This window comes from Trichinella spiralis (assembly GCF_000181795.1).
Source record: "Trichinella spiralis strain ISS 195 chromosome Unknown Scfld2, whole genome shotgun sequence".
NCBI lineage: Eukaryota > Metazoa > Nematoda > Enoplea > Trichinellida > Trichinellidae > Trichinella > Trichinella spiralis.
In genome coordinates, this window is record NW_003526941.1 from 5848080 (window position 1) to 5867781 (window position 19702).

The 19702-nt window shown below is 34.5% G+C and overlaps 4 protein-coding genes across 4 annotated transcripts; all 4 read right to left on the reverse strand.

The window, feature by feature from the left end:
- Positions 1 to 795: 795 nt before the first annotated feature.
- Positions 796 to 2760, reverse strand: Tsp_05921a (hypothetical protein; the record flags this gene model as incomplete). Its single annotated transcript, XM_003380140.1, has 5 exons — positions 2616 to 2760; positions 2320 to 2337; positions 1551 to 1607; positions 1413 to 1464; positions 796 to 866 (listed from the first exon to the last, which is right to left on the reverse strand). Coding segments are annotated over exons 1-5 (343 nt in total), but the record flags the coding sequence as incomplete, so codon positions are not given.
- A 4136-nt stretch (positions 2761 to 6896) lies between these two features.
- On the reverse strand, positions 6897 to 13157 carry Tsp_05920 (putative FYVE finger-containing phosphoinositide kinase). Its single transcript, XM_003380141.1, has 10 exons — positions 13115 to 13157; positions 11938 to 12116; positions 11703 to 11886; positions 11622 to 11640; positions 10828 to 11501; positions 9513 to 10741; positions 9018 to 9443; positions 8507 to 8951; positions 7196 to 8435; positions 6897 to 7017 (listed from the first exon to the last, which is right to left on the reverse strand). Exons 1-10 carry the CDS (start codon positions 13155 to 13157, stop codon positions 6897 to 6899), a joined length of 4560 nt encoding a protein of 1519 aa, XP_003380189.1.
- Positions 13158 to 14148: 991 nt separating this feature from the next.
- On the reverse strand, positions 14149 to 17804 carry Tsp_05919 (MutL C dimerization domain protein). The gene is made up of 11 exons (XM_003380142.1): positions 17360 to 17804; positions 16953 to 17299; positions 16517 to 16910; positions 16432 to 16463; positions 16146 to 16284; positions 15884 to 15985; positions 15434 to 15570; positions 15146 to 15227; positions 14841 to 15005; positions 14623 to 14708; positions 14149 to 14577 (listed from the first exon to the last, which is right to left on the reverse strand). Exons 1-11 carry the CDS (start codon positions 17802 to 17804, stop codon positions 14149 to 14151), a joined length of 2358 nt encoding a protein of 785 aa, XP_003380190.1.
- A 511-nt stretch (positions 17805 to 18315) lies between these two features.
- Tsp_05918 (conserved hypothetical protein) lies at positions 18316 to 19338 on the reverse strand. The gene has a single exon (XM_003380143.1). The coding sequence runs from the start codon at positions 19336 to 19338 to the stop codon at positions 18316 to 18318; it is 1023 nt and encodes a 340-aa protein (XP_003380191.1).
- Positions 19339 to 19702: the final 364 nt, after the last annotated feature.

Consider the following 19702-nt stretch of genomic DNA (forward strand, 5'->3'; position numbering starts at 1 on the left):
TGATAGGTTGCACGCGAATCACCGGTAATTAAGTAAGACGTAGGTTATCTTATTAGCTAATCATAAAGATAAGTGCTTGATGAATAACCGGCCATCTGATTAGAAATTAAGCTTTGATCATGGAAAGGTTATCGGTTGTTTATCAGCTAATTTTTACATATGAGGGCAATACCATTAAACTATTTTATATGGACATAAAGAATCATATACTATTTATTAACCACAGTTTTATACGATATAGTGCTGCCTATCTTTTATAGCAATCAAGGAATTCTAACAACAACAAACTTAACCTTCATCCTCTACACTACCTACTTTCACAGTTATACTTACCTTCACCCTAAAAACTACTTACCTTCACACTTATACTTACCTTCACCCTAAACACTACTTACCTCCACTCTACACACTGCCTTCATCTATGCAGTACTCACCATCACATATACCTTCACAATTATACTTACCTTCACACCTATTACTTACACATTACTTACACTTAACTATTAAACAACTTACCTATTTATCTTCATACTTACCCAGTCTGCTTCTTTGTCTTTTTAGACTTAGATTTACACTTTACGCTTTTTACTTAGTTATGTTGCCTTTAACTGAATCTCTGAATCCAGAACTAAAATGAATTCTTACCTAAACCTAAATGAAAAATCTTGAAAACACTAGTACCAAGCAATAATTATAAAAAATTCCGAAAAGCAAAATTATAAAAACCTGAAAAACTAAAACGACAAAATTTACACTTTACAACTTTCATAGTATATAAAAGTAAAATGTATATACGTCGCCAAACTGAGCGGCATGAACTGGTGGTAGTGCTTTGTGATGACGTATTTATCGACGTGATTACGAATCTTTGTAAAAACGCCACATGTTCAATAACGGATAGTTACCAAAGAATGCAGCAATTTCATACATCTATATCTAAACATAATTTGATTCTGAAAATATTTGCAAAACAAGTGTGCTGAAAAGTAAAGCATAACAAATAACATTGATATAAAGCAACCATATTATAAAATATTAAAGACAAAAAACAGTGCATTGTTGTTCCTTAATTACGAAATATACAAATTTTCATAAAAACTACTTGTTAGTCATACAACATTTGTCCTTCATGATGCAACCTTCAACAGTTATGCGCTGAAATTTTCAATTGAACATTCTTAGCATGTGATAAGCAACAATGCAGTGTGCATGCTATCACTCATCAATAAAAAACAAAATCTCTACTTACAAAATACTAAAACTTACCTAATCACATAATACTCTACAAAAATACTCGCCAAACAGAAATAAATATAGTTGCATTACGTCATTGATGATATACCAAAGAAGACAATTCAGCAAAAAATAAAGAAAGTAGGAATTATTCAATAAGTAATTAGTGTCAAATAAACGAATATTCTTTACCCACACTTTTCAGATATTGCGTTGTATTATCTTGTACATCTAAAAAGCTATATTTCTAATGTAAAATTCAAATTTCAAATTTACTAAAATCAAAGGCAACCAATCTACAATATTACTTACATTACCTTGAACGTACGAATACAATAACAGACGTGCTGCTGATGGCGTTGCTAAATTACAATCTAAATATCTCGCAAATAATCATTTTGCGCAGCTGGTTGCTGGCCATCATTTTTATTGATATTTTACGGGAATAAACAAGATTGCCAATCAACAGCAGATGAAAATAATTATGCTGCATACTGCCATCATGTTCTCATGATAGGATTTTTTATATTCATTGATATGAAAATACAGTAATGTAAATTCTAAAAGTGAATTATATTAATGCAGTCATCTCTAAATAAAAACAGAAATAGATACTTCTTCGTCTTCAGCGTCTGATGTACCTGAAAGTTTGCAATAACAACAATAAAAAAGAAACCCGTCAGTTTCCATCCACCATATAAGAAAAGTAACATGCATAGCATTCCACCACCAAAATATCAAAGCCAACTTACCAGTTATTCATGGATGGTGCTGAAGAGCGGAATTATAGTTCACTACATGCTAGATTGATAGCATTGCAGTGAACTGCATAACCTAATAAAATCGATGTGCTTGGTCAATTGTATAATAAGTAAATTATGCAAATGACTATTTACTTTGCCTCAGGAAGAACAACCTAATTTTTCATCAGTAATAGCGCACTAAAATGAACATTATGAGCAACATTATGAAACGAGACGATGAAATTTATTACGTTTCTATTTACACACTTCATATTACTACGTAATATTGCATTGTTATGCAAATATTTTTCCCTAAAATTACCTAAAAGGAAATATTATTTACCTGAAGCATCGCATATTACTAAAAATAAACGGAAATGCGATCACTGCGTATATATGCATGTTGTGCAATATAGTTGCTTGAAAGTACAAGGTGATTCAATAATTTATATTTTACCAATGTTTTTCATCTAATCAAAATTATGTGGATAATAAAAAAATAGCTTCTACTGAAAATAGTTTCCAAAATAAAATACTTTTTCATATTTATGGAAAATTAAACAGTTCTCATGAAATTTTATGATGATAACTGCGACAGGTATTTTATAATATACAATTTATCTCGGCACAGAAGTTAACAAGTGCGCAGCGTAGACATAATGTTGGTAAGCGGCTGCTTCAGAGGGTATGCCGCGTGACAGTTCACCTCCACGTTCGTTTGCGCCTTATGATAATTTATAGCAAGACTGAATACTTGGTTGAGCACTGAATCAGCGCGTTTCATACAATGTGAGAAAAACCCTAATCGCAGAAATTCAGTAACTGATCGATTTGCAATGAATTCAAGAAAATTATGCGGGTGACAATTCTGTATTGCATTTCATGAAAAAAATTAAAGAAAAGAATCACGAGTAGCCTGGATTTGGTTGTATTGTCAGTCGATAACAATTATGAGAAATTATATTTATATGAGATAAAAACAGCTAAGTGCTGTTCACTCAACTCGAAATAGGGGGTGGGAAGAATTTTCAGTTTAATGCGATCTCTGTTCAGCTTAGTATTATTACGAGCTCAATGATGGGGATCATTAGAAAGGAAAGGAGGGTGGGACAGCATAGCAGGAAGGAATGAGGGAGAAGTTAAGGGATGGAGGAGGTGGAAGTTGTCATATGCGTTCTTCCACTCAGTCTTCACGTATAATATTCAGGCGTAGGTTCATTTATCAATACTGACAACACTGATGGGCATTGAGTTATTTTCTCAATGACAGAAAATAGGTGCATCTGTATAAGTCAGTGCTATTGGCGGTACAATGACATAACAAAAACTTTAAGGAGTCATTTCAAAAATGAAGGGAACTTTACTGCCATTCTGAAAGTATCATAGGTGGTGGTATAAAAGTGTGTTCTCTAACTAACAACAGCTTTCCTATGTCCTGCTGAAACAATCTTGGTCACGATTTAAGCAGTGACAAGCATTTAGGGGTGCGATTGTGCGACTGCAGTATCCCGGTGACAGACATTTCCTTTAAACAATTGGGCAAGTATGTTACATTAGCAATAAACTTTGCAGTGGACAGTAAAGATAATGCGGGAGGGGTTCAACTGCTATGTCAGAGTACTACTTTACAAATGGATTTGTAAGGACTATTGAAATTTATAGCAAAATATACCATTAGTACTATTATATAATGGCTTTGCCGTAATAAAGTCTCGAATATTAGTTGAACATCATTACTGAAGAACAACAAGCTAGTTTACATTCAAAAAGACAAAAATCAAGCAACTACGAAAAGCTTAAAAAGCGCGCATGTTTAGTGCAGTGTGCCAAGAGAAAGAAAGAAAACATTGTATGAAAAAATAGCAAATATATGAAAATTCATACCTGTCAGCAAACCTGTCAGGGATGACGTATAAGGCAAACGTAGAGTCATACATTTTGTAACTGATGTTCGTGGTTTCTTCATATTTTTAGTCTAACAATCACAACGTATTTGTTGAACTGAACCATGAAAATGACCGAATAACGCAACGCAGTAAGTAATTAGACCGCCCTTCAGCAGCGAACATTTATACTATAGTGCAGTTTTCTCAATAAACAGAAATTTATATAAGGAACATTGTTACCGCATTTGAATAGCACAAAGTGCACGTAGCAGATTGCCAACGGCAGTGTTTATCATCACATTAGCATAAAGTTAGTCTGCTGACCTAGAAATACATGTATGCTTTGAAAACGTATAATAACAATGTAATGAGCAAACACCAAAGATTATAATAATTGCTGAACAACAACAAAATCCTGAATACGTTACAGATCAAAGCCACTATCTATCGCAAATAATATTATGGTGTAAATTAAAGAAGTATAAAATAGTGTCTTACGTAAATGGAGCTGCACTGGCACGATAATAATATGTCGGTATATTCAGCAAAATTCATTCATTAATTTAAAGGAACTGATTGTTTAGTGAACATTTCAATCAGACTTTGATCAAGCACTTTGAAAAGAAGAAAAAGAGAAAAAAGCACTTAACTCCCCGCACATCTGAGGCAGGTGAAACAATAAGTCTCACCCGCCTCTTCAGCGCGTAAAGCGTAGGCTTTCCCCGCTCCAGGGAAGAAGAGCGTGCGAAATGAGTATACAAAGTTTTAAAAAAATAACAAGCAGAAAAGTGGAATACTTGTTAGTAATTCTGCAAACCGACTTCAACAGCTACTTAACGCTTTAATGAACTCAAAGAACGTTCAACGATGCTACCAATTGCTACGTAAATTAAACAAACAAACGCACCCTTACTGATGATAAGGCGCGTTATAACAATAGTTATTTGCATAATGCAGCGTTAGAAATCGGTTTTTAGTGCGTTAGAACTTTTGGCTGAAGATAAATTCTTAGCTAAGCCGCGTTGGAATATGAACAGAAGAAATGCACCGTTAAATTCTACCAATAAGGAAAGTGCTATTTGAAAATTCAAAAATGACCTTGACATTTAAACTTCAGTCAAAATATAAGCTATCTGACAAAAAACGCCATAACAAAACAGAATTAACTTAGACAAAACACACCTACGTATTTCTGAAAATTTTTGTAAGCCATTAAAGCAAGTGGTTCAAATGAAGCTAATTTTAAGTAAAAAATTTGCCGGCAAAAGCCACTGAGAATTCTTCATAGAAAATGTATTGAAAAAGTATGCTGAATATAGATTCTCAATTGCATTGTTAAATGATTAAGAGTTAAAAATGATAAAACTGCCACTTACTGCTAAATTCGCCATCTTCCCATCGCTAATGTTCATTGTCTTTGGATATTGGTCGCAAAATTATTTTTCAGAAATTATTCCAAAATATAATAATGAATAAAACGCAAATTTGGTGTTTGGTATTTGATATTGGTTTTCAGGGAATTTTCCAATCACAACGCACCGCTCTCATACACGGACGGCCTCAAACTAAAATTATTTCCAATATGTCAATAAAGCGAGCGACATCGCATGCAAATTTTTATTTCATTCGTTTCTGCTGATAAATGAGACTAGCGCGTATTTTTCATTGCACTTTATTTACTTAACTAATACACTCTTTTTGAAGTGAAAATTCATTTGCAGCTTTGCCAAACATATAAACACTTCTCTTATTAAGGAAACTGTCATTTCACCTTTATTGCTAATTGTAATTTAAATACTAAAAACAATATAAGAAATGAAATGAAATATTAAATGCTGACTTGTTGTATGGAATGAAAAAAGTAATGATTACAAGAAGCAATTCGCATAGTGTCAAATTAAACCTATAAGAGTTGTTTGAAAATTCAGAAATGACCCTGACATTAAAAATAGAGTCAAAATATAAGCTATCTGACAGAAAACGCCATTACAAAAAAAATTGTCTCAACCTGAAATTGACTCTCATTTGCATACATTTTGTGGTAAACAAGTCCTACTGTAGCTGCTTTTCAGTACGTTGACGAAACGGAATCTTTTACGACTGCTAATCTAAAACCCGACAAAAAGAATTATATAAGTTGCAACTTTACAGTAATAATTGATATGTTCTTATCGACCACTAGATACCATTGAATTGATCAGAAAACCAATTAAAAAATTCTATAGATATATTAAAAGTTGACGTTAGTGGTGAGCTATAAGTGAAAAGTAACAAACGTCGAGGTCACGGTGAAAAATTTGCATGTTAACGAGACGACGCCCAACAATGATTATATAATTGCACCTATCGAAAAAACTTCGCTTGCACGTACAGTATGGAATGATTAAGTTTAATGCATTGAAAGTGAAGTACAATGGAATTTTGCAAAACTCTGAAAACTTCAAAAACAACTTATACTTTCGAATATTCTTTAATTTCGTTCAGGGCGTTGTTCAACGTTTGTCATCTGTGCGATGGATGCCATCGTTTTCTGTCTACTAGAGACGTTATAGAAAATGATCAAAAATGTTATAAGAAAAATAGATATGAAGAAGCCCATGTTTTTTTTTCATCAGCTACGCAACAGTATCTTAGCGAACTGACAATTAATATTCTGCTCTGCTCTCTTCAGTAGCGTTTTACTTTCTATCATTCATAGCTGCAGTTGGTCAGCAAATTGACATTCAGTTCTCAACTGCTGTGTATTATATGCTAAATCTAAGATCACTTCAAATAAAACTAGAAATATGTTGATTTTTCATTTCATAAATTATGTAAAAACTGAAATACATTTTTTGTTTTCTTCTTATTAACTTGCTCGATACTTCCTGTTTCTGTAGACAATTTGCAGAGTAATTCAACTGTCAGTGGAATAGGTGAATTTAATGTTGTTAACAGCACGTCCATTTATTCCAACTTTTGATCGGTGTTCCATCGTCATAATTTATTTTCAAATATTATAATTTTGTGATCTTTATACATAAAATGTCGTTTTTCAACAAAACCATAATAAATACCCGGTATACATGAGCAAAGAGTTGAGTGTGAAGTACACACTGTTTGTTGGCTGATAGTGATTCGTCTCGAACGCTGGCAATTTTCCGCATTGCCCTACTCTCAAGTGTTATGGTATTGAAAATAAAAAAGATAATCAAGTTCATATGATAAAAAAGAAAAAGAGAAAAGAAATTCAACAAACGCTGAACCATTGTTAGCAGTGTAAAAGTGAGATCAACCGGATAAACGCGGATAGAAATTCTTCACATACACAGCAAGTTGAAGTGGACATATTACAAGTTGGCCGAATCACTTGGCGGGGTTGGAAAGTACATGTCCATCGATTCGATGAAACGTAGCCGATACAAGTGTGGCGAAATAACCGTCGGAAGTTGACCACTGGCCGATACACTTTTCACCCAACTTTCGATCTTTTTGTCCCACGTGTAAGTACGCAAATAGTCGACAATACCGAAAACCAACACCGCTCGATCCGTATCCACGCCGACCAACAACGAATAGTCCATAATGTGATTAGCACTGAGAACAGCCGTATCGTCACGTATAGCCGTGTCCAGGGCAATTTTGGCCGCAGCATCCAAATAAAACGTATCGTCACAAATACGATCGAGTAAATTTTCATCAAGCAATACTAAATCCCCTTGCTGAATGTACTGTTGTTGTTGTTGTTGTTGTTGTTGATGCTGCTGCTGCTGCTGTTCTTGCTGCTGCCTTGGCATTTCAGGTACCATTCGATTGCGCAATGAACCTTTCAAATCGTAGACCTGTTGCACCTCGTGCGTGTAGAACAGATATTCCATAACGACCAAATCCATCTTGCAAGCAGCATTGTTGTGACTGTTGCGATAGCCGATTCGAAAGACGCCGAATATTTTGACCAACGACACCGCCCTACCATTGAAACATGCCGACGAGACGTGGCGAAAATAGTCGGGGGCAAATTTGACAAACGACTGGGTCTCGAAACGGGACATTTGCTTCAGAACAAATCTCCTGTCGAGACTTCGAAAAAATTTCGCCCCAGACTTGCCACCGCTCGGCTGCCAAGGCTGGCAGTTGGCCAGTGAACGTACAAATGCCGACTCGCCCAGTGGAAAGATCATCTGCCTGAGCAGGCGAAATTGACGTGGAAAATAAATTTTGCAATAAAATTTCGCCATCGAATCGGAAAATTGCACTTCCAACGGCAGGGTGGAGTCCGTATCGAAGTTCGACGACGAATCGTTGTTGGAACAACTGAAATTGGCCAACTTTTCGACAACATCCTGATCCGTGAATTTCTCCTCCGCTCGGACAAAGTCCAAATATTCTTTACTGGCCAACGCATACGCGATTATACTGCTCGGCTTGTGTTCGTCCACTGCAACCGGCACTTTGCCAATTGGTAGCGAAAAATGCTGTTCCACTGGAAATGGCCAACTTAAAATTGCCCCATTGATCAATTTTTGCATAGCTTTCAAATCATCCGCATTGGGTTTTTTCAAATTCACTTCCCCATCATTAATCATGCCACAACCTGGAAACATTGCGCATGAATCAATTCACAACTGTACCATCTATGCACGGATAATATGATATATAATATACCTGCTGTTTTGTCGTCGTCGGCCATTTTCGAAACGGCTGATTCTCGTTCCAATTCATTCAGTCTTTTTTTCGATAAATTAAGCAAAAAATCACTTATCTTACAATTCCAAGTTAACAACAACGTGGCCAGTACACGCATGCAAAGAATAATCGAATCGTGAACAATCGGCCACTGGGATTCTCTCCAAAGGAAACCCCTGGCATCGACCAGTGGCAATACATCCGACTGCATTTTGCCATTTGTTTCGGCAAATGACGACTTGGATTGATCAAGCAGTTCCCGCAATTCTGACAACAGTCCCTGGACAAGATTTACCGTAACACTTCCTGATGTCGATTCGATTTGATTCGTCAAATCTGCCAACTGGTCGGACATTTGTCCAAACAAATTGCTGCCTTTTTCCAACAAATCGTCAACTTCTTTGCGAAATTGATCCGCGAACACCTCAATCAAATACACACAATTATCCTATTATTTAATAATTTGCGTGGAATAAAATTGCAAACCAACACAACCGTCATTGGTGTTCACCTTCTGCGGTTCTGTAGGCGTGGTCAACGAAGCAAATTTCGCCGAACACAAAGTGATCGCTTGTACACTGAACGACACCACCAACGAGTCTCTGGTGAAAAAATGCACATGGTCGTGAAAAACACAATGCTTACAACACAGCTCCGCGCTAGTAGAACCCAACGACGATTGCAGGGCCAAACCGTGAAATAAATAATTCAAATAAGTTGCAAATGACAACTGCCACAAATGTCTGGATATTTGCTTTTCGACGCCCGTCGTTTTGCACTCACGACACCATTCTTTGAGAAAAATCAAACTACATCCAACAGTATTCTTCTTAGCTGGATAATTTACGATCGCTGAACTGCCAACGGTAATATCAACACACAGATGATTGCGTACAAATCGTCGGACGTGGTGTTGCTAAGGAAGAGCAATTTTTTCAATTCAAATTTTCAAACACAATCCACAAACCGCCCAATTCTCACTTACCATACCTTCGCCACAACCTTCTTTCGGGCATAAATAGTTCTGATTGAAACAATACTGCTCCAAAAAAGCACCAAGCGGCAAATCAGTAGACTGATAATAATAAGCAAACAATAATCTCGGTCCAACACAGTAACGTCTGGGCGAAGCAGGCTTGGATAGATGACAGGATTGCAAAGTAGTCAGGTGATCTTGGGCAAAAGGATGTTTCACATTTTTATAACACTGCTCAACAATCAAATTGTCCAACAATCGCTTAGTGAGCTGTTGCTTATTTTTCGGATCATCTTGTTCAACGGATCGAAAACGTTCACGCAACAGTTTAGCGCCAGTAGCTCGATAATTAGCCAATAAGCCACGAACGTCAGTCTCTTTACGCCAGAAACCAGTAGAACTAGTGAAAAATGAATGGACCAATTTTGGATTAAGTGAATTACTGTCGGCAGAATCTTGACAACAATCGCCACAAAGCATTGTCCAACTTTTCGAATCCACAACGGTGCCGTTCTTCATTAAACAATCACTTCGGTCCACAGACAGTCCAATAAATGGACTGTATGTGGTCAACGCAATTTCAGACTGTTCACATTTCTCATCAGCGAGGTGTGCATCCGGTTGAACAATACACTGGCCAATGTCCATCCTGTTGACACCAATCAGCTTCAGCAAGTCCACTTCCAGTCGAGCGGAATAGATGACGCTGATCAAAAATCGAAGAACCCTTTTGGCAAGAAATAGCTGAAATTCACACGGACCACTCAACAACACTGTACATCCCAATTTTGGTCGACAGTTTTCAAATCGACAAAGCGTTTTGCGCTGATTGTCGAGCAAAGTGACATGTTCAGTACGGAAAAGGCCACAAGTACCCATGCGAAATTTGAATAACTGACCCTCGGCCGATTCGAGCACATCAGCATCTGTACAACGGGCAATTCGTTCTAAAGCTGACCGTTTCACATTATGCAAAACTGTTAAACCACTTTGACTAAGAAAATCTGCCGCGACACTGGCAACAGCGTGCTCAACTAGAAGAACATCCGGTTGTAAAGCAAGTATTTTATTAACCACATGACGAAGGTGTTCCGCTTCTTGCATGATGATTGGATCCATTGAGCAAAATTTTCCGCCAATTCGCTCGTACTCAATCGGACCACGTACAATTAATATTTTCGGTGACTGCAGTCGTTGCAGCATTGTCAAACGCAGGACCGCTTTTGTACAAACTGTGCCTACAATTATGAACGATCACTTCTATCCCCCTATTATCAAATTCTCATCCTCCGTATTATGTTAATTATTATAAATCTTTTTTTACCATAAATAAGTTCCCCTTTAGGAATGTCAGATCGACGAAGAGTTTTCACATGCACGTAACGTAAAATGTTCATGTCGTCATTATTAGCTTTGGTCTCCGGTCGAACACTCATCGCAACCTCTTCAGCTAATTTCAACAGCAAAGAATACCACTGATTTTCAGGCAGTGCATGCAGCTTCAGAATGTACTTCAACTGATGACGGATTTTTTCCATAAAAATGCCCATCAATTCAGCATTATTAGATGACGTACAAGGTTCATTTGAATCAAGAGGATAATCAACTTCGTCCAACGTTTCATCAGATTTCGTTTCACTGACAACAGGCACCACGTCCACAGCTTGTGTAACAACAAAGTCCAGTGGATGTTGCTTTTCAAATCCAACCACATCATCGATACTTTTAATCTGCTGCTGACAAATGGCATCTTGCACTGGAATTTGCCAAACAAAAGGCTCTGTGTTCATTTCGGTATTTTGGATATCTCTAAGCCAATCTGGTTCAGGATCATCTAAAAAGTTTCTAAATTCCTGCAAATGAAGACTGGAATCTGCTGAATTCGTAGAATCTTTGTCTTTAACTGTCTCGCTCTCTACATCTGAAACTGCACATTGCTGTTGCTGTTGGTGTTGTCGCTGCTGCTGCTGCTGCTGCTTCTGTGCCACTTTTTCTCTACTGAAAAATATCTTCGATAAAGTCAAATCATGATGAAAACGTTCAAAATGAATAATTTAAACAAAAGTCACATTATATCCTATAAATTATCCAAATATACAGCTGTGCAAAATAATTTACTCGGAATGAAGTTGCAAACCTAAAAAAAAGGGGTTTCAAATGAAATCATGTCAAGTTTAGAAGTGCTTTTCTCTTGCATACATTCACTCAGAGATGAAGGCAAGTTGTGCATACGACGAACCATCGAAAGACAATAATCACAAACCCTTAACTCGCCTGTGTAGCCAAGCAAATTGCCAGGCAATTCTTGCCTGCAACAACGATAACAAAATATCTGACCGCATATTCGACAGTGATGACGACGTCGAAAAGCTGTAAATTTCTCCTACAAAAGAATGCAAAGAAAAAACAGTTTGTTAAATTTCATCAAACATACTCGACATTCGTAACACTCTTTGCCACTAGAATCAGGCATCCAACACTGACGAAATTCACTTCTGTCATAGTCCATTAAGGAATCAGTAGCTGCATTACCAAGAATGTTGAATTCCGGAGGACGTGGACTACTGTTCTGTTTGTCTTCCGCATTGGTGCTACTTTCAGAAGATGATTCACCTGTTACAAAATTAAAAAAATATGCAAAAAATTATGCATTGTTGGATTTATGGTTTCAAAAATACATATATTATTATATATAACTTTATTTATTTATTCAATATTTCATTTCTCTAGCACATGCATATTTCTGTAAGATTCTGTAAATAGAACTGTACTTGAAAATCAATAAAAGATGCATCTACACAGTTTATGTTGGCCATGATAGGCGTGGTACAATGATATTAGTAAACATTAAAGCAACTGTTCTTGTGTAAATTTCAAACTAGTTGCACCCACTACCCGCTACAAAAACTATCAGAACATCCTCAATTATAAAAATCAAACACTCACAGTTTCACTAATGTTGAAACTGAAATAAGTGAAAATTGAAAACACTGCTTAATCTACGAGGAAATAAAAAATATGAAAATAACAATTTCACCAACACAATAATTACCTGAATATTACTGAACTGTTTGAAGTGCATATAATTTTCACTTTATATGGCGGAAGTAAATGTGTAATGGAGTAAAAAAGTACGTAACAATAAAAATTAAAGTAAAAATGTAAAAAGTTTAATAGTTAACACTTCAAATGTTATCTCAAAAGCTAAACAAAGTTCTCCACTGTATACTGCTACAGCAAAAATAAAGTCATATCAAATTGTTTTATACTCAGAAAAATGGAAAAACAATAACAAACAATAAAATAACAAATAATTAAGAAAAAAAGAAATACAAATATAAACATAAGAAAATTGTAAAAAAACGTTCTCATTGTAAATTTTATAACAAAATTCACTTCTCTTAGTAACGATGAGAAATTACAAATTTTAAGTTTTGAAAATATTGAATTTCTACTTGGAATTAACATTATCTTTAAAATGACAAAATTCGTAATGTTAAAGAGAATTCAAAGAAAGAATCTGTTAATATACAAACTGTTCAGCAATATAACAAGAATTAATAAAGCAGTTAAAAAAATTAAGAGTAAAAATAATTATAAAATCAACTTACGTTCTGGAACTTTTTTTCCAAATAATCGATTAAAAATCGACATTACAATTGTCTATAGGTAGTTCAAAATTTCATTTTCTACATTATTTGCAACGCCACAATTCAAGACAACAAACAACTGCTCGCTTCTGGAAACTAATCATGTGCTGGAATTCTAAAATATTATTTTCAATAAAACATAATTTATTGGGATTTTCACCACAACTGTTCGGCTAAATAAAATGCTTTTAACTCGTAAATGAACATTTTCAACACAGCTACAGAAAAGAATTAAAATTATTTAAGGATGCATCAAAAATTGAACAATTTAACGAGACGACTGGATGTATACTTTGATAAAGTTTCATTTGCTGCAATTCATTTCTTAAAGAGTAATTTAAATATTTGAAAAAGAAGCATTCAAACATACATTACAGAAAATTACACATGTCAATATTTTCGTAAATAGAGCAAATGGTATTTAATAGAGTCTAATACAGTATGTATATTCAATGACAAGTAAAATTCAGGTGTAATTTTGAAAAATTATAAATTTGAATTGATTTTTTTTACATCTGCTTCAAAAATAATGCATCACTTAAGAAAACAAAATGAACGTAAAACAAATTTGAAATTATATTTAAATAATTTCCCTCTGACAACACAAAAAAACCATTCACAATTTGACATTAAATATTAGCATTTTGTTAAATTGAAATTGAAAAATTAAATTATTTAGTTTTCTATTTATTCTCAACAATAACCCAAGTTAGAATTGTCGTAATTCTGAAAGCGATTCAAGAAAACCTACTGACTAAGCAGAATCTGAAAAACAGTTGTAAAATATATTCAGACACGTGTGAATATATATACATTTAATGAAATGTTAATGCAGTATTCACAAAATTTACACTTCTGCAACTTCAAAAGTGAACAAATAATAAAATTGCATAAATGCAGAAATTGTTCACAGAAAATTCTTAAAAAATGACAAAAAAAGTGATGATATTGAGTGACGAGAGAAAAAGTTCAAGTAGAAGTCAATATTAAGCTTGTCAAGTGGATAAGTCAAAGTGGACGGCTCTTTTCGGTGCAGAACGATTATTATCGACGGTACGTTTTTCCACGACAGTATCCGGAGATCTGTTGGACAGTTGAAGTAAAATTAAAAAACTGACCAACGTAGCGAAGAAGAAAATAACCGAAATGGCAATCGTGGAATATTGAAGAATAATTAACGTTGTCGAGACTTGTTCCAACGTTTGGGCCAGTTGCACTAACGGTTCGATCAAATCGCCGTATGCGCAAAGTTTCAAGCACGAATCGGACACTGATTCCCCATTTGGTAGAATCGGTCGCGCCATACGGTGCCAAGGATCAAATTCTGAACTATCCCCACGTGAACCATCTCGACCAGATGATACCAATTCCATTACACCTTTGGCAATGTTCAAGCCGCCGTCCAGAGCCTGGATACGATTCGACTGAAACATACTCTAACAAACAAGCGCAATGATCCACAACAAGACCTTCAAATTACTGTACAAGGCAACATCGTTTCCTCGTCCAACGTCCAAATAAAACATACGCAACACTCCAAATTCTTCTTCAACTTCTGTATACACTGCCAGTCAGGATAGTGAAAATTCAACAACTGCCGCCACCTCCTTCTCTGTTCATGTATTAAACGACCGTTCAATCCCAATGGTAGTCAACATTTCCCTAAGAATCGATGCTTCCTTCTCACTTGTCAGATTATTTGCACTTCTTGAATCCAATGAAGACAAATTAAATAAAGGAACTACCGATCGTCGACCATGTGCACAATGAAACGGTGCTTCACATTCAACAAGTTGTCGAATCAAATTTTGACACTGATTCAAAGTTAACCGGTCGCCAAATCGAATCCCACCTATAAAGTAGACAATAAAACGTGAAAAATGTAAACGTTTTTTTACTTTAGAAAAAATAATATTCCTTCTTCTTCTTCTTAAAAAATAAACAAACAAACAAACAAATAAATTCTTATAGACAAGCTTATTTATATTTCACCTCTGCAGGCCCAGTCTGCAAAAGAACGACGAAAAATTGGCGGCAATTTTCTACGAGATGGTAACGATCCAAATTCCAAAATCTAAAAAAAAAGAACATCCCATCAATAAATCAGCTAATTTTTCTACATCGATTTCTGTTGCTTAAGAAATTGTTTTTCATTTCAATAATATTACACATCAATTAAATTTTCTTTCATCACTCGCAAAGGTTGATTTTAAAAAATAACATAACTTTTACATATTTCCTAAAAAAACGAACTTTAATAAAGAATTATTAAAAATATACCTGCTGGAAAACTGATTTCAAAAACCTTGCAGTTATACAATTCTGTGAAATATTCCATTTTCCTCTTGCAAAGCAGATCGGTACAGTGAAAATTAAATAACGAGAATTCTCAAAATTGATTTCTATTCCATACCGCTCTGAAAATAGATATTTAATTCAACAATTTACTAAAATGTCAATTTTAATGAAACACTTCTTGTTATCAGAGTTGCAACTGATATACATATATATATATGCTTATTTATTTATCGAAACAATTGATTTTTAACCCACAAAGTCAACTTCACAAATTTCATTCTAGTAGTCTACTCGATAATAACAATATTGTGTTACATTTCTAATAAAAAGCAATTTCATGTTTTAATCAAAATTAATGACTTGAACGTTTAACTCAGAATTTGCTGCTGTTAAAAAAAGCTGAAAATTGAAAATGATTAAAAATTTTCTTACCAATAATATCTTTAAATGAGAACCATTTCGAAGAATTGAAAAAATTGATTTCTATCGGATGACTTAATCTTGCTCTGGCTATACGACCTTCCACAATATGTTCTATAACTCAATTAATTTGCATAAAATTTCAGTATGAAAACTGATGTGCATAATTCATCTGAATAATAACACCTATTCGCTTTTATACTGTACTTGGAATAATTTATACAGTACTAATCACAAATAAACTTCAATTTTAAAGTTATTGAAAATAACTCACCTCTCAGCAATTGCTCTAATCGAACTCGTTCTGATACTGCGTGTTGATCAAACAATAAAAGAAGTGCCGTTCTATCATTCTGTTTACTCTCCACAGTCGCTCGACAAATTACAAATTTACAATCATACTGGGCAATAACCTAAACAAAAATGATACCGATTTTAACGAATGAATTTCTTTATGAATGAAATACAATTTTTTATAAATTATTTATAAAAACATTAATATTTACTGATATGTTTTTCATTGTTTCTTTACATATTTTAATTTCTTCAAAACTCTTCACCGGTGATGACACAGCGACAAGTTGCATTTCATCTAAAAATATTACGATAGAAACAAAAGTTAGATTCAGAAATTGTTTTTTTTACCTTCAACTAAAATATTTGAATTTTCTTCAACTGTACATTTACTGGTAGAGTTACTGTAGATCGGTGTCTGAGAAATGGATCTTTTTTCATCGTTCAATAATGGTAACAAGTTAGTAAAATTTTCGTGAAGCTGAAAAGAAAATTTGCAACCTGGAAGCAAACATCTATTCTCTTTGGAAAGCAATTTTTCATTTTGCAATGAATCCCCATTAGAAAGAGGTTTCTGAAATAAGCTTTCGATCGCTTCTAGCAAACTTTTCCATTTATAACACGATTCAATAGCGCGTAAACCTTCTACCATAAAACGCTCTACCAAACGAGTGTCTATGGTCAGCAAGAAAACTGAACAACTATCCTTTCTTCCATTTTTCAGCTTCTCAATCAGTGAAATAACCTAAAATTGAAAATCAATACGCAGATTAAATGTTATACACACATCAATGTGAAAAACCAATACAAACGTATGCAATTCAGTTTGCCAAAATATCGGAATATCATTCCAGTATATACATTGGAGGGACACTGTGTTACTTTCTTCTGTACCAATCCACAAACTGAGCTTGAAATCTTCATTTTCAAAGCGAATTTGATCACTCAATTGATGAGGATAAATTTCAAAAAACAGCTGCAAAAATGATTCAGACAAGGTTTCGCATCGAGTTGATCGAAATGCACAACTTTGATCGCTTTCATCGTGCAATTCTATGATAACTTTGGGGTGTTTAACAGATATCCATCGAAGCCGAAGTTTCAAGTTCTCAAGCTCCTGAGAAGGCTTTATACCTGCAAAACAAAAACTGAAAAATGGAAATTGAAATTTGTAGTAAATTTTTAAAGAAATACTTTTCTGACGGACAGGGGTCTTGGAAAAAAGTTTCTGAACAGTAATGGTGGTTCCGTGGCATTTTCTAGACTGAATTTGAACCGAATCTTTGAGAAAAAAGCAATCGGAAAACGTTCTGGAACCATCAACCGATCGCTTCAAAGCTGCGCAGTATCGAGCTTTGAAGCCCACAGCTCTCCCACGTGGTCTGCTATGAATAATCACTTCGTCGGCAAGTTTGCAAACATCTTTCAAATAAGCAGGCATTTTATCGGAGGATGTAAGCATTGTTTGATCCATACCGTCACCATCATCGATTATTTGAAATTTAAATTTTTCTACGTGCACACGAATCACTACTATAGAACTGCTGGCGCGAAGAGAGTTCAACAGAAGAATTTGCACACAGTCAGAAAAGGACAACACTTCATAGGCAAGATTAAGATGAAATTGCCAATGGTCCATGATATAAATTTTGTTGCATTCTGGCTATTTATCAAGCTAATTTAAAACACAACAGTACTTGGAACTAAGTTCGATTGTAGATTTGGAAATAACATTGAAAGACCAAAACATGTCTTATACGTTTCTAGTGTATAATACTAAATGATCGAATTTACAACATCCTAAACAAAGAAAAATCAATAACATTTAAAAAAACTGAAGGCAAAAATTATGCAACATAAAAAACAATATACAGTATTTTTTATAACACTCAAGTATAAAATAATAGTAATTACACTGTAAGTATACAATTTCATCAGTTAAAGCTAATTTCTTTTATTTAATTTCATTCAGTATTTAATGAATTGAGTTTATGTATAATTTAAAAGCATGAAGGTTGTTCATCGTGATTTTTAAAAATTCACAAAGATGGGAGGAAATTTTACTTTCATTCACAATACGAAGAATGGAATCACGAATTTTTCTATTCATAATAAGAGACTTATTCTCTTAACAATTAATAACTAAAATATTATGGGTTAACTACATTTGTCGGAGTCAAAACATAAGTGTTACACTGTGATCGTCGATAATCCACTGAAACACGTAACACAGAACATATTTCAGATAATGAAATACGATACTCACTGAATCGCACAAAGCAAAGCACAGAAGGAAGAATGCAAGATAACATATAAAAGTTTAACAACACCAATAAATTAAATTGCTCAGTGATTATACTATAAGCAGTAACATTAAAACCAGCAGAAATTGCGAAAATGCTCAAAGGAAGATGATAGGCAATATTTGGACAAATGAAAATCCACTTGTTCATGAGAAAATATGCATTAAAATGTTGTCTACTCTGATTTCCTTCCAAATTGAAATATCTTGGTTTAAAATGACTCAAAAAACAGCTTCTAAAAGCGTAAATGCAAAGTGCGATACAAGGAAATAAATTTAATAAAACCAGACATGACCAATGTGTGACATTCAATGGCAAATTGTCCATCATTTTCCCAAAAGCAGACGGCTTAACTTCATAGCAAGGCGTTGGGCCATTTTCTACCGTACCGTCCGGCAAAACCGCGTGCGTTACCCATGAAGGCAATGTTATCAAACAAATTGCCACAAAACTTCTTGAAACTCGTCGAATCACAACGCACTGAGAACAATTTGAAAACAGAAAAGACTGAAAATTTCTCGAAGTTTCTCGAACAAGTGAATCACAAATGGCTGCAGTTGAGACCCACAACCACAAAGTGTACAGTCGATTTACAAGAACTGCTATCACTAATGCAAGTTTGCTGTAAACAGTCAAACGACTTGAACATTTATATACGTTATCTGAAGATTTCAATATCAATATGCAAAGCAAAAAGGAAGAAAATATATAAGTACAATCACAGATCGATATAACAGTGGATAACCATTTTAAAATTGAACAAACTATTAATCGCCGTAATATTATCAGATGAAGGATGCATAAAAATACAGCTAATGGACAGAAGATTACATAAACAATGTAAAACTGTTCAGAAAAATCCACAGCCATCGTTTATGGATATTATAATGTAATAATAAATCTCTATTATAAACACATGTCTAAAATCAATGTGAACAGATTTGCTTGAAACAAGTATTACATGATAAAGATGGTACTCGGACAAAATGACACAATGATCACGTTCGATTTTCGTAAAGCAAACAGTCAGTAATGGAATATTCAATGCCAGATTTAAGCACTCATTTTTCAACATTGCACTCCCTTATGCAAAAGTAATAAAATCGATTCTCTCATGAGTGCTTTGTCAAATAAACATTTCCACTTTTAATAATACATACAAGGGTTATTGTAATTGTTATTTAAAAAATATCTCAACCTTAAAGCATCAAAATACCTTGATGAAGCCCACTTT